Here is a 16,151-nt window from a genome sequence, read left to right as displayed (position 1 = left end):
CTACATCTATCTAAATCTGTGTTTTTCTGGCGACTGTGTGGGCTTGTGGAATTTATTGCATGCATCACACGCCACCCAAGTGGCGTTTTAGGGCCCTCTGGCACAGAGCCACAGACGATGGGGGGTTGTAAACACCAGTTATTATTGTCGAGAGTGGGCTAGCTGGAATTAGCCCAGGAGCAGATACAACATGTCATGGCTCCTATCCTGAGTGTGTGTGAGGATGGGGGTTTGTACCTGTTGCTTGTTAGGGCAACTAACGAGCAACAGGTATGCAGCCACCTGGTCCCAATCACCTAGATCCAGGTCAGGTGTGGCTGCTCACCACACCATCCCCACAGTGTGTTTGTTTTTTTTGTACTGTATGCCTGAGGTTATACAGTAAAGTGCCCTAATGAGTATGCGTGTAACCGAAGCAGACCTCCACCCTGTCATGAAAATATATTTTCTTTGCTAATTTCCTCAGTGCCAGCCTAATTTGTCACAATTCTAATAGTAGAGAGGACTGTGAGGGCAGGGAGTTTAAGAATTGCCGAAAGGATAGGCAATCCCATGCGTCGCTAGAGAGCCTTAGGGTGACGATACTTGGCCAAGAAAAGTGTATATTATCTGGATTGATCCGGTCGCACCCCTGGATCGATCCGGTCACCCCCCTGGATCGATCCAGTCACGATTCGCCTATCTCTCCCAGTGCCAAAACTCATACTAAGCACATACACTACACAATAGACCGAGGGGTTGCGGGATGGATGGGGTGCAAGCTATGTGGGTGGGGATGCGGCGGGCAGCTGCCATCTTGCCTGTCACGCTCCTACACAGAACACATACACTCGCACACCAATCCTACTCTGAACAACACTCCACCGGACCAGGGTCTGCGGGGTAGGAGGGGTGCAGGTTATTTGGGTTTGACTTGCTTGAAGGACTTGCACCCCAACCCCGCAATTTTTACTGCAATTACCAACAGCACACATTGAGCACTGGGGTTTTCCGGGTGGCCGGTTGCTGGCGGGTCAGTGGTAGGGCGTGGTTGGAGGGCTGGAGTCCTGACGGCTTGCGCCTGGTGGCTTAGGATGTGCTGTGACCCGGTGGGGTTGCGGAGAGCGCTGCCGGGTGCCTTCCGGGGCCCCTGGGGGGAATGCTTGCGGTTGTGGGTGTGGGTCGGGGTGTGGGGGGCGCTGTTGGCCTTTTGCTTCTGCTGTGTGGCTTCTTTGCGGCGGGCACCCCGGGTACTGGGGGTGGTGGGGGAGCCCATGTATCTGGCGGCATGCTTGCATCATGGGGGTGGTAACATCGAGGTGCCCGACACTGGGCTCACTGCTACGTGTGTGGGCATGCCGGGGCGGGCCTCCCGCTTGCGTGGGGCGTGGGTGGGCATGGGGGTTCTGCCGGCTCGCCCGCAAGGTGGGCGGCTCGGCCGGGGTGTCGGTCTGTCGCCATTGGGCCGGGATCCGGGCTTGGGCCAGCGGCCTGGGTTCTGTGGCTGCAGCTGATTCTTGTGCCTGCACCTGGGGGTTGGTTGTATGTGTGCGCCCCTGGGTAGCAGGGTCTCCTGGTGACTGGGCGTGGGTAATGCTCCTAGGGGCTGGGCGTGGGGGTTGCTCCACGGCCCTCTGGCTTCTCTGGGGGCCCGGGGGTCTTCTGTGGCTGCAGGGCAGGGTACTCGGGGCTTTCCTGCAGCCGTAGGGTGTCCACAGGCTGTGGAGTTCAGGGGGCTACGGGGCCCTTTCCGCTGCTTGAAGGCGCCGTGACATAATACCGACCATAATACCACATACACACACACACACACACACACACACACACACACACACACACACAAACACGTACAGGTGGTCCCATCACACAAACACACACCACCACACCTGCTTCAAGTGCACCCCAGCACCCTCCTGGTTGCATTCCTCTCCTTTCCTCCCCCATTTACTGCCATAACTATGACAAGAAGAGGCCATGTGACCAGTTGTAGTTTCAGTTTTCCTGGACCTAATTAACTGTTTTTCAATAGATGTTGTCGTCCAATGTTTATGTTTTTGTGTAAATGTTGTTTGTTTCTATGTTTATTTGTCTCACCCATGGTGATTCTTCCCCTCTTAGAGTAGTGAGAGTAGAGTAGTCATCAATTGAAGTAAGCCGTGGCCACCGATATTATACCTTTGGGTTAAGGTTGGGAAGGATATAAGCGAATTGTGTTCCAGATGAGTAATTTCTTGTCTTTTCCAAGACCTGAAGATAAGTGATCTGTTTTTAACCAGAAAATCTAAGTTGTGCCAGATTGTGTTGCGTGATTTTGTTTGGAGATAGAGTGGGACCACTGAGTTTGAGGAATCTCCACCAGGCTGACAGAGATGTTGCGATGAATGGGTTTTTAGAGCAATTATGTTTCCTTATTGATTCAGTAAGGAATGGGAGATCAGATATTGATATTGAACTCCTGACATTCAGTTTGTTCAATGTCTCTGCTGCTCTGGTTTTAACCATTTAATTGCTAATTGAAGATGGTTTGCTAGATTGTAGTATCTTAAGTTTGGGACTGCCTCAACAGTCTTTGTTTTTCTGTAGTGTTGCTAGTTTAATTTTCGGTTTCTCTTATTTCCAAAATCATTTATTGGCTATTGAATCTAGAGTATTAATCCAATGTCCTGTTGGTTGCACTGAGGTCATTGAAAATATATAGTTTATTCTCACCGCTGCTAGCCTAACAATTAGTGAGATGGGTAGGTTGTTCCATTGAATGAGGTTTTCTTCAATGGAATTGAGCAATGGAGTTAACAAATCTGAAATATTGATGGAGACATCAATACCAAGGTATCTAATATTGCCCGTTGTGATAGTTAAGGAAAGTTTCTGGGTTGCAGCATTGCAGTCCCCCCCACTGAGTGGTAAGACCGTAGTTTTAGTCCACTATATTGAATAGTTTGAGATAGCTGAGAATTTAGATGTAAGATTGAACACCTCCTGTACGCTACGAAGTGTAACCATTGGTGATGACAGAAGCAGACGGGTAGTTGTAGAGGATTCTGATCCATTAAATTAGTAACTCTCCAAAGCCACATTTGTTGAGGATTGAAAAGAGATATGTCCAATTAACTCTCTTGGTTAGTGTTTTACTAATAATCTTAAGGTTGCAATTAATAAGGCTTATGGGTCTATAACTGAAGGTGAGGGTTTGGTCCTTATTGGGTTTGAGCAAAACCAAAATAAGAGCATTATTCATGTGTGGAGGCATAGTGGAGGTTGACTTAATCTCTGTAACCATTCTGATGAATAATGATCATATAAGTGGCCAGAAATGTTTATAGAATTCCACTGGGTAGCCATCTGATCCAGGTGATATATTGTTGGGCATAGAGAAGAGAGCTTTCCTTAGTTCTTCAAGAGTAAGTGGTTTATCTAATGTGGCAGCCTGCTCTGTCGAAAGTTTAGGGAGGTCAATATCATCAAGGAATGAGTGACTGTTTGATATATTAGATTCATTATCCGAGTGATATAGCTTATATAAAAGTCTCTGTAAGGGGTGTGGTTAGGACCCAATTGCAGCACAAAGACAGGCAGGGATATTTGGTAATGTCTTTTATTTGTAGACCAGACGGAAGACAGGCAGGGGGCAGGCAGGATACATCATCGGAGAAAGGCAGGTTCGATAACGAGGAGAGCAGACAGAAGACAGGCGGAGTGGCAGGCAGGATACGTGGTCGGAGCGAGGCAGAGTCGGTAGCAGGGAATCAGTCCGGAGAACGCTGGCGAGTTTGGTGTAAGCATCGAAGACAATCTGGCAATGGGTGACTGGTGAGAGAGGCATATATAGTGGTTAGATTGCAGATCTGGAACAGCTGTGTGCGCAGGTGAATAGAGTTGGGCTAATGGAACAGGTAAGGAGGGGAGGGGAAAGTAGAAGAAGGCGGAGATCATGACAGTCTCTAAATATGTTATTGAGGTCTTGTGGTCTTGTGTATGTTATCCTACCCTGTGGATCTTTGATGGCTGTAATAAGTGTTTTTTCTATATCGCGTTGATTGGAAAGAAATGTACCTGATTTGCTCTTGTTCATTGCATGAGAATTTGTGTCTTTTGATGGATGATACTATCAAGTTGAGATGTAACTGGCTGGATCTCATTTCGGATTTGCTCAGTGGATGAGTGGGCTTGTTGGGAGTGCAACTCTTTTAATCGTTGTTCGAGTTTATTTTGGCATTCTTGTCCTTTCTTTTACTTGTGAGTGGAGAATAAAATAATACTACCTCTTAGAACTGCCTTAGCTGTTTCCTAGAGTAAGGATGGTGATATTTCTGGGGAGTCATTCAGTTCAATGAAGGAAGTCCATTCTCTGGAAAATATATGGTTAAATTCTTTATCTGTCAAAAGTGAGGCGTTAAACCGCCACCTGCAGGGAGGGTTCCGGTTTGTTTGATTTATGAGGTTGAAACTAATTTGCCCAAGATCAGAAATTTCAATAGGGTGGATTTCATGATTAGTGACTTTGGACATTACAGAGTTACTTGTCAAGAAAAGGTTGATTCTAGAGAAACTTTGATTACTTATAAATTGTTCTATGGTGTCTGATGAACGCCAGGAATTGTGATTATTTCTGATTTAACAGTCTAAACTTGGATCTAGTACTGTGTTGAAGTCTCCTCCCAATATGATAATTGAGTCCGAGAATTCTAAGAGTTTTGAAAATATATTGTGAAAGAAATTTGGGTCGTCCTCATTGAGGTAATATACAGTATATTAGCTATGGTTAATTTGACGTTACCTAAAATTCCATTAATCATTATGTAACGCCTTCTGTGTCTATCGACATGGGAAACTTTTATTGATCAATAGAAACGCCTCTTTTTTTTGAGTTGTATGATGCAGAAAAAATGTGATTAACCCATTTAGCTTTGAGTTTGAGGTGCTCGGATGCAGTGAGGTGCGTTTCTTGCAGTAAACAGAAGCTGGGGTTCATCCTGGTGAGGTGATTTAGAATTTGCTACGTTTAGCAGGTGAGCCCAAGCCTCTCACATTCCAACTAACAAACTTAATGGGTGTCATTGAAGTTAGTTAGAGGGTGATGGCACAGTGATTCCAAGGAAATAGCTATACTATCGTGCCCATGCTTTCCCATAGATACGTCTGGGTTTTCCTACTTTAAATTCCTTTTACACAATCAAATGACAACTAGACAAAGATAAACATAGAACATTGCAGAGTTAGACATACATATTGTGAGAGACAGAATTGAGTGAGAGTGATGGGAGAAGTAGGGAGGGAAGGATTAGGCAGGTGAGATGATGAGAGAAGTTGGGAGGGGGGATTAGGAGGGTGAGATGATGAGAGTGAGTGATATTTTAAATAGTGACATAGATAGCATGCTAATTTTTACAACTCGCAGTATATAATAACCAGAATTACAAGAATACATACATAATGATCAAATTAACTAGGGTGTGGTGGAGGAGTCTCGGAATACCAGACCGTCTATATATAGTTTATTAACAACCAGCGATACGCGTTTACCCTTCTGCCAGTTCTCCTTCAGGATGCGGTACAGCACCTTCCGTCAGGTTGTTGATCTCCCGGCGGAATTGGTCATTCATACCCAGCGTGGTTCCTTTCAGCTCCTGTCCTTTGCTTTTAACCAGCTCCTTGTGCTTAAAGTGTTCAAACTTTGCAATGATGGAGCGGGGACAGTTCCCTTCTCGGTGTCTCAGTCAGTGAACCTGGTGGAAGGTGAACCGGTGTGGAGGAAGTCTTTCATCATGTTTTCTGGGGACTCGGTGTTGTTCTCTGGGATCCCAGAATAAGATGAGGTTGTCCCACATACTTCTGGACGGTATATCCAGGATAGCCTCTTTCATTATTTTATTTTGTTTTTTTAATACCTCCACCTGAGAGTGAGACGCTTCACGGAGGTTTTTAGATCCGCGTTGTCTTTTTGCATCTCGTCGACCGTGCGGTGCAGGAAATCAAGGCTGGCTTTGATCTCGGTAATGTCTCAGAGAAGTTGACCAAGCATGTCCAGCTTCTTGTTAATCTCATCCAAGACACCAGCCTCTATAGCACAGATCGTCTGTGTCTGTTGCTGAGTCTGTCTTCTTCATTTTTGCGGCATTATTGCAGTCCTGACCCTCTTCCCTGACGTACTCATTATAATAAAAATCAATATATATATATATATATATATATATATATACATATATATATATACATATACTATAACTATAACATACTATGTATGGTATACTACTTTCACTATAAAATTACAGATTGAAATATTCCTCAATAGCAAAACTATATGTGTATACTACAGTATACATTACATTGATTTATTTATGTACATTACTATCATTCATTTTGTGGGTAATTACGAAATACAGTTTCATTGATCAGTCAGAGCCAAAATTAAAACATGTATAAAGACACTGGGTGTAACTACGCAACCAGTTAGAAACCGGCACTGAAACGGTTAATCTGGCGCGCACACACAGCAGGGAGTGTGAAACTAGATACTCGGGGGAGGGTAATAACAAAGGAGAGACCGCCCCGAAAAGGGGGGTGTGTCGCTTGTACAAAATAACGAGGAAACAACAATTCGGCGGACTCCGAGGGGGAAATGTCTGCAAGATGAGACACGCAGCTTAGTACTCACTAAGTTGACGTATTAAGTTTTTTATTTTTTGTTATCTTCTCAAACCGTCCAATAAACTCTCCGTAGCTCAAAGTTCCATTTCATCGCATCATTCCGGATTTGGAAATTTTGAACACGACACTCCTTCCACCCTACCTCACTCTTCTCCACCTCAACTCGAACTACATAGACTATACCACCCTCTATTGTACCTCTTCTCTACCTCCCTCTACTCTACCTCAAATCTACTTCGACTTGATTTCACTCTACTCAACCTTTACCTCTTTGCTTCCTCGACTCTATCCTCCTCTACTCTCTACTCTGCTCTATACAGGAATGCACCATTTTCATTAATATCTTGAAGAAAATACATGATAGATTTGATTGTGTGATCTGTCAACATAGACATTATTTTATAATTTGTGATTTATTTTCCATATGTGTCAATATGTGACATTGATTGATGAGAGTCTTTTGAAAAAATACATTTTCTTCCTTATTACAGGCACAAGCAGAACATTTTATATTTATTTACAAAATTGTTTATTTAGCTGTGCACTCCTCCTTCTCTATCAGTTTATTGACAGTGATTGGTTACGCTGAATTAGTCCCGTGGAAGAAAAGCACTGTTTATCTTCTCTCTAACACTGTGTACCCTTCACACACATTTCTGAGGAGTATTTAAATGTCAGATGCCCCAGGCAATACATCGCCATTTATACTGTGTGTACGTGTTTCTGTGTGTGTGTGTGTGTGTGTGTGTGTGTGTGTGTGTGTGTGTGTGTGTGTGTGTGTGTGTGTGCTTGTGTGTGTGTGTGTGTGTGTGTGTGTGTGTGTGTGTGTGTGTATTCGGTCAAACAGCTGTGAAATAGACTTTGAGTTTTTTAAATTGGGTTCTGCTTCCCTTAGATTAACAAGACACAAGTATAAGCATGGTTACACACACACACACACACACACACACACACACACACACACACACACACACACACACACACACACACACACAAATGGTGGATATTGTGTTTAATGATTTTCACTGTCTGAGCTGTATACAAATATTAATGTTAATTTTCAGATGCGGAAGCCTGGCATTATTGCTTTATTTAGATACAGTGCAGAGGACGACACACTCATGTGTGTTTGACCATGCATGAGAGGTACGTTTACAATAACGGCTCCAGACAGTTTGGCTCTATGGGCAGCAGTGGACTGGTAACAGGCCTGGAATGGCTAATTGGGAGGAGGAGGACGATTCAGGGTGGGCTGCTGGTTGTTGGGCTGTTGATGAGGCATTAATTAAAATTTTATCATTGCATTTACAAGAATTTCATAATCGCTATACTTGCTGCAGCTCCGGCCGCTGCTGACTTCTCACCCTGCTCTCAGTGCATATCACATACACAATGCTACTGAAAGCACGGCCCGCCCACACCAAACACTGGATGATGAAAACGCAAAAGAGCAGCCCTCCAGATCCTGAAAGACTGAAAACTATAGAAAAGATTATTGCATTCATTCGGGTAAATTTTTATTCAGTCGGTTTTCTTGGGATCAACTTCACATTATAACGGACATTTGTCCGGAACTCCTACAGCGCTGAGAGTCGGTCACTCTTTCAGTGGCGTATTAGGGACTGTCTACAAATAACATGACTCAATTTTCAATGGCTTTTTTTGACATAAATGAGAACACTAAAACTAAGTCTATATGCTTCTAAGATCTAATCTACTTGTTGCACAGCCTTTTAATTTAAAAAATAATATATATTTTTTTATTTACATTTTAAATTACAAAGTATTTTTTTTGTCATAGGAGGACTTAAACTAGGTCTTTATAATTATAGGAACTAGTCTGGCTTTTGATTTCAAAATAACGGTATTTAAACTTTTTTTTTTTTACTCAAAAGGCTGTGCAACATGTAATTTATGTCCTAGTAATACCATATTATTTCAATAGAAAAGTCTTTGAACATTTTTTTTTACAGATTCCTTTGTGAATATTGTCAGACCCATGCACACATAAAAAAGATTGTAGAGCTTGTAAAATAGGTGTTCAAAGCTAAAGAGTTAATACCGTCAATTTTGTCCATTATCCCCCATTATCACTTTATCCATTGTCCATTATCCACCCGTGGGCCAACACACCTTGGGGCCGACATTAAAAAAAAAAGGAACTTGTCCAACGACCGGCCATACCGGCCCATAAAGCAGGGACAGTGGTCCATTGGTTAATTTTCTACACCGATCAGCCACAACATTAGAACCACTGAGAGGTTAATTGAATAACATTGCTCATCTCGTTCCAATCGCACCTGTCAAGCGGTGGGATATATTAGGCAGCAAGTGAACAGTCAGTTCTTGGAGTTGATGTGTTGGAAGCAGGAAAAATTGCCAAGCATAAGATCTGAGCGACTTTAACAAGGGCCAAATTGTGATGCTAGACGACCGGGTCAGAGCATCTCCAAACCGACAGGTCTTATGGGGTGTTTCCAGTATGTAGTGGTTAGTTCCTCCCAAGAGTGGTCCAGGGAAGGTACTCAAGGCTCATTGATGCGTGTGGGGAGTGAATTCTAGCCCATTTGGTCCAATCCCACAGAAGAGCCACTGTAGCACAAATTGCTGAAAAAGTTAATGCTGGCTATGATAGAAAGGTGTCAGAACACACAGTGCACTCCAACTTGCTGCGTATGGGGCTGCGTAGCCACAGACCAGTCAGAGTGTCCATGCTGACCTCTGTCCATTGCCAAAAGCGGCTACATATGGTCTGTGAGCATCAGAACTGGACCATGGAGCAATGGACGAAGGTGGCCTGGTCTGATGAATCACAATTTCTTCTATATCACGTGGAAGGCTGGGATGTGGGATGTGCCGAAACAACAAGCCTGATCCATGGAGGCTCCACCCTGTAACTTACAGGTCTTAAAGGATCTGCTGTAATGTCTTGGTGCCAGATACCACAGGACACCTTCAGAGGTTTTGTGAAGTCCATGCCTCGAGGGGTCAGCAGTTTTGGTGGCACGAGGGGGACCTACACAATATTACTGGTTATTACTGATGGTTTTAATGTTGTGGCTGATCGGTCTATACCGACACCGGGCTGGCCCAATCACATCTCATACAAGTGTGTCAAATGCCGTGGCTCAGAGTCAAAAAATTTAAAATGTGGAGGCGAATGCCCCCAAAATTGCAAAATAACTGACATGCTTCAACATCTACAGTACCTAACATTGTGCAACTTGAAGGAGGAGAGGTGGCTGGCCATGGTCAATCTTAGGCAGAGGAGCAGGCATGTGACAAGGAGCCGAGGAGGGACAGAGTGAGCATGACAGGGCCAAGGGACAGAGTGAGCAGTAGGAGGAGATTGAAGCGGTAAGCATGAATGAATGGTTGTCGAGATAATTTAAGAAAAGTACAATTTCAAAAACATGTTTTGGAGACCTATATTAACTTGTTAAAAAGGACCATAACAGGTCCCCTTTAAAGGAACACTGAGTAACTTTTATTAAATGCACGGTGGGTGGTGTCTGAACGATTGTGGTGGGCCTTCTGGGCCAAAAATGATGGCAATTTTTCTGCCTGTCCAGCCCTGTCTACAGAGTTGTTTAGTGGTGTTTTTTATGGAGCCTCTGTATCGCTCAACTCACCTGTCTACCAGAATCTTGAACAGTGATGTGAAGATTCCCCCCTCACAGACACTCAGAATACTAAGCGCAGATAAAGATAGTCCAAGAAAGACAGAAAAGCTGAAAAGTAGAGGGGCAGATAGGGGGAGCTGAGATAAGAGGATAATATAGAAGTGTTAAATAGCAGTGGCAGAAGAAAGAGAACTGGAACATTAAAGCATGCTTCCGACAAGAGTGTCTCCAATTGATTAGAGGGAAAGGCAAGGCGTGACAGAGTATTTGTGAATAAAGGGGTGGGATGTGTTTGCTTCCTTACATTTGTGTGTGTGTGTGTGTGTGTGTGTGTGTGTGTGTGTGTTGTGTGTGTGTGTGTGTGTGTGTGCGTGCGTGCGTGTGTGTGTGTGTGTGTGGGTGTCTATGTGTGTAATGAGTTGGAGAACAAATGGCAACAATTTACCTTACCAACCGCACATCACTTTCAAAATCATTTATTGATTGTTTTTCAAAGGACAATCACGCTTAAGTCGGTTGTCCACATTTTATGGTCACAAGAAAATATTTTCTGATTAATAATAATTAATAATAATCAATAATAATCAGTATGTGTTAACATGTAATTGAGTGTAGGAATACATACAGTAATTGATGCCAAGTCCAAATCAAACATCAAAAATATGGTATTTAACAACCCAATTACATCTGCTGTACTTTGATTTCAATGCAGACAATAAAGACATGATCATAGATGCACAAAAACAATTTGAAAATTGTGCTATTGAGTGTTTCAAATGAAAGGAGAACATATACTGTATAGCTAGACAAACAGATTACAGTGTTACAGGAGCTCACATAAAAACAATCGTCAAAAAAACGAACAGAAAATGAGTCTGTAATCTAAGAAACAATTCGTCCACCTGCATCTTAAGTAGCTTGTCTGCAAATAGCAAGGGTTGAAATCATCTATTTAAAGGCATGTCAGAAATCAGAAAACATGACCCGGACAGTGCTGCCATCCTTATCCAAACGAGAGTGGGCTCTGTCTAGCAGGTAGATGATGGCCATTGCAAAAATTGGCAATGACTTGTTATAGCTATGTGTAACTGAGCGATTGTGATATGCCATTTGGTCTATCGCCATCTACAGAAGTGCATGTGTCTGATGAGAGGGTGTTGTGTGTTGATTTGTATTTTTCTGGATGTGGGCATTGTGAATATGGATTGTACCTTCATTTTATACCGCCATAATATCATAATTTATAGGAGAACATTGTCAACGAGAAGTCACGAAGGAAGACAAAAGAGGGACACAGAGGAATTTGACAGAGTGAGAAGCAGTGAGGAATGATAGTGCTGCTTCAATTTATATTCATCGCCAACGTCCAATCCCTTCAAAATATAGTTAATGAACGTAATGCCTAGGTTGAACTATACTGTACTGCTACTGTAGTGTTTAACTTAAACTACATTTCCAGAGGTCGAAGTGCTACCGCACCAAGGCGAATCGTGCCAATCGGCCTTCTTGTTCTCAGTTATGATTTGGGTTTCTATCGGCAGCAGAGCTGGAATCAGCACCAGTAAGGCCCAAAGAAAAACTACTCTGACAACAATTAACAATGCGATGGGTCAGCGGCAGCGTTTGTCTACATCATGCGTATGTAACAGTTTGTGCTGTGGCGAAAGTGTGGTTTGAGCAGCCACACCGGGTAATTGGGCCCAGGATCAGTGTGGCTGTATACATGTTGCTCGTTAAACTTATCAATGACCAGCAGGTAAAATCCCCATCCCCCCACACACACAGGAGAGGAGCCCTTGTCACGACATGTCCATCTGCTCTGAGCTCATTCCACCCCATTGTGCCAGTTTTGCCTGCCACACGCCACCAAGTGGAGTTTTCCGGGCTCTCCGACACAGACACACAGGGAGTAGGAAACACTGGCGTAGGAAACACACCAGTTTTTTGTAGGGAGTTGGCTAGGTGGAACAAGCCCGGAACTGTTGGACAACATTTCATGACAAGGGCTCCTCTCTTGTATGTGTGGGAATGTATGTTTTACCTGTTGCTTATTAGACTAATCAACGAGCAACAGGTATAGAGCCACACTGATCCTGGGCCCAATTACCTAGACCCAGGAATGGTGTGGCCGCTTCAACCACACCATCCCCATACCACACAGTTATAATTTCCGTAGAAATGAGGACCCGCAGTCTTGGCCTCACACTCTTTCCCAATGGAGGATTTTGATTTATTTGAGTTCGTCTGATTATTTTATTGCTGCTATATTCATTTGTGTACGTAAGCATCCACTACAGCTATGTAGCGTGTATCACTTTCATTACCAGCTACCCACTGTTTGTTGACATATCAATAAAAATGTTCTACCATTGGAATTTTTTTTTACATTTCTTTTCAATATTGACAACACGACTGGTGAAAATGGGTGAAAAAATTTCACCAATGCATTATCATCAGGGTAATTTTTTTTTAATTTCAAAGAGTTCACCATAGAGTAAGAGCCAATGTTATCCACACTTAACTGAAATTACTGCCATTATAGTTGCGCTAAAACGACCTTCATTAAATATTCAGATGACACTGTGATTGGTCCAGCATTCCAACTTTGAGGAGACAATTTCAATCAGTTCAGCCAATTTCCTACATCTGAACGCAGACAAATTATAAGAAACACACATACTATAGACAAGCGTCATCCCCAGTGCTCTCCAATTAGAGAGTAAAACAGGACAAATACCTGGATACAGTCTTAGACCAGTGGTGTAGTCTACATGATGCACATGTATACCCACTAAGAAAGCTCCAGGATTTCTGTATACCAACTCAAAAATGCGTAAGGATACGTAACAATATATTTTTGTGACAGAACTTTCACTTTAGTGATTTTATTTTGCAAATACCGAGTAGAGTATAACTGAAATAAAATACGTTTTTCAGTGGAAGGCTTCACCTCCGTTCATAAACTTCACCTTGTGCGCTGTGAAGGGGAGCTCAGCGGATAGCACACCTATGGACACACACATATACGACACTAGTGTTGGGTTGGTCATGAACGATCTGATTGTTTGGAACGGCTCTTTTGTTGAAACGAAGGGAACCTTGCTGGGTGATGAGCCATTCTTTTTTTTTTTTGCCAAGTTTTACTGTTTTTTTTTTTTAGTTTAGTTTGTTTAGTTGCCCTCTCCTGCTGCCATAAAATGTTTCCCCCTCCATGTAAGAGATAGCCTATGCCCCTGCCTCGCCAGGAGGTGCCCTGGCAAGAAAGGAACGCATCAACTGTCACGTTAGGTTCACAAAGTGAAGGCAGACACACACTGGTCTGACTGTGAGGTTTTATTTCAAATAAGTATTTTACTATTATGTGTACTATTTTTCTGGAAAAAAAATTCGATTTATATCCCTACTGCACAAAAATAACTACTATACTGCTGTTGTTTTTTTTTACATTTAAAAAATAAAATAATTTATTATTATAATTAAATATATTATTTTAAATATTATATAAATAATAAATATTAACAACAAATAATAACATTCTTACAGTATGCAAAAAGAATGGCTCTCGAAATGAACAGAGCCATAAGATCCGGTCATAAGATTCCCATCACCACATACCATACATTCTATGCACCCCTTTGCTGTTTTCCTGAGTAATTAACTCCCTCATTGCCACATTGCATTCCTCTGTTCCGGTATTTATCCAAGAGTGTGCACTTGGACATTACACTTTATTAGATTAGATTCAACTAATTGTCATTGCACAGAGTACAAGTACTGAGGCAATGAAATGCATTTCACCCATCCTAGTAGGATCAGGACAAGCAGAAAGTGGTGCAGGTGATGAAATTGAATTTGAAGACTTTGGGTTTGTGTGAGCATATGTGTGTGTGTGTGTGTGTGTGTGTGTGTGTGTGTGTGTGTGTGTGTGTTTGTGTGTGTGTTTGTGTGTGTGTTTGTGTCTGTGTGCACGCGCACATGTGCATGATGGAGCGGTACTTCCCAAACAGGACAGTTGCTTTCTCCGCGAACTGGAAAAAGCATCTGGCTCTGTTTCATATGTACATAGCCCCAAGGGCAAGGCTTCATGTGTAGATTTTGTTATGGCTGTGTGTGAGAAAGATAACAATAGGACCTCGGGCAACCTTGTAATTGGCCCCGGATACTTGCTCTCTCTCTCTCTCTCTCTCTCTCTCGCTTTCTCTCTCTCTCTCTCTCTCTCTCTCTGCTGTGTATCTTCGCTCCTTGCTCGCTACTCCTCTTTCCAACTCTCTTCTGTCACAGTGAATGGATCATGACTGGGCCATGTCGTGCATTAGAGAGCAAATGGGGGGAAGGAAGAGCACTGCGAGGAGAGGGGAGGGGGAAGAGGTCGCCGGTTGTGTGTATGTAGGGGGGTTAGGAAATGAAAATGAATCTAATGATTGAATCAGAACAGAATCTCCATCCCTCTATTCCATAAACCCCTAAACAAGCGTACATAGAAATAAGCATGTAATCAAATGCCACAAAATAAGCCCTTTGCCCGATTGCGAGGCGGATATTCACTGATCAAATTAATGGAAATGCAGTGTAGTTTTGACATTCATGAAAGGGGGTACATAAATATCAATCTAATTTGTTGATTTTTGATTTCTGTCTCAGAATGGAAAGAAAAAAATGTCTGTTGGCAATCACGGTATTGAATTCGACATACACTTGTCTGGTGTCCATCATTACTCAAGTTTCAACGGCATTGGTCTTGACTTGCCATTTTTAAGGTGATTGACTTTAATACATCGGGCTTTTTGGTTTTGAACGTGACTCAGACCTACGGACAACCTACGGTCTTGGTGTTGACACGGGGTTACCTTGTAGGGTTTGGACTACATTGCTGCACTAATCATAGACCTTCAACCAACCCAATGGTGAAACAGACAGTAATATTAATTGAAACAGTTATATGTATTAGAACATATTGTGTGCAAAAATGTATACAATCTCAAACAGCAGAAGAGAGCAGTTGTGATTTTCCTTCCTGTATCAACCAACTCTGATCCTCACTATTGGGAAGGGAAACCTCAGTCAAATGCATATGTTGCAGATGTTTGCATTTCAGTTATTTTTATTCCAACAAAAATGAATTTATCTTTACTCTTTTCTTTTATATGTTCAGACAGCCAGTCTCTGACATGTATATATGGAGACTGTATGCTACTGTGGAACAATTTCTGGCCCCCATCTGTGTATATCCCAATCAAATGTAAATGCAGGCGCAAGCATGTAATACACATGACATACACGTCTTTAGCACTACTCAACTAATCAAAGATAGATATACATACAGGATATATATAAATCTACCTCTAATCACATTTTATGCACAATTTTCCGTGACAAGCCCCATAGCCTATAATCTGCATGTACTGAAGCACACAAACTCCACAAACTGCGAACTGAAATGTAAGGGAAAGGGTAATATATTTGCTCATGTGCTCACGTGCAATGGAACACACAATTATAATTATACTTCTAGATAATGACAAGCTATCTAAAACTTCATTGAATAGGGACATTTGTGTTTTAAATCCACTAATGGCAAGTTCCACACCACCATTTTACTGTGTCAATATTTACTAAACAGTATTGTGAATATTTTGAGTGATTGCTTTATGCGTTTCTTTCCATCTCTTTTTAAATTTCCTTAGATTCATCTTTGTCCAAGGCAAGTCCCTGCTCTGAAGTGGGAAGATCTTGTAATCCGTGTCTGGACGCAGCCAAGGCTTGTAATCTGAATGACACATGTAAACGGCAACGCTCCGCCTACATTGTGATCTGTACAAAGGCCACAGCCCCACAGCTCGCCACGGTCAATCAGGAGCCTTGTAGTCGCAAGCGATGTCAAAAGGTAGGTGCTTCCATAGT

General features: G+C 42.6%; 1 protein-coding gene across 1 annotated transcript in view; it reads left to right on the top strand.

The window, feature by feature from the left end:
- gfra2b (GDNF family receptor alpha 2b) overlaps positions 1-16,151 on the top strand; it is a gene marked incomplete at both ends in the record, with an annotated part of 75,109 nt that overhangs the window by 24,864 nt on the left and 34,094 nt on the right. Inside the window, one exon of the mRNA XM_080017596.1 lies at positions 15,935-16,134. Coding sequence (XP_079873722.1) covers positions 15,935-16,134 — 200 coding nt within the window. The remainder of the gene's footprint in view (positions 1-15,934; positions 16,135-16,151) is intronic.

The sequence above is a fragment of the Zeus faber genome (assembly GCF_960531495.2).
Source record: "Zeus faber genome assembly, chromosome: 17".
Lineage (NCBI taxonomy): Eukaryota > Metazoa > Chordata > Actinopteri > Zeiformes > Zeidae > Zeus > Zeus faber.
Note: the sequence above shows the minus strand (reverse complement) of the source record. Positions and strands in the feature narration are given on the sequence as shown.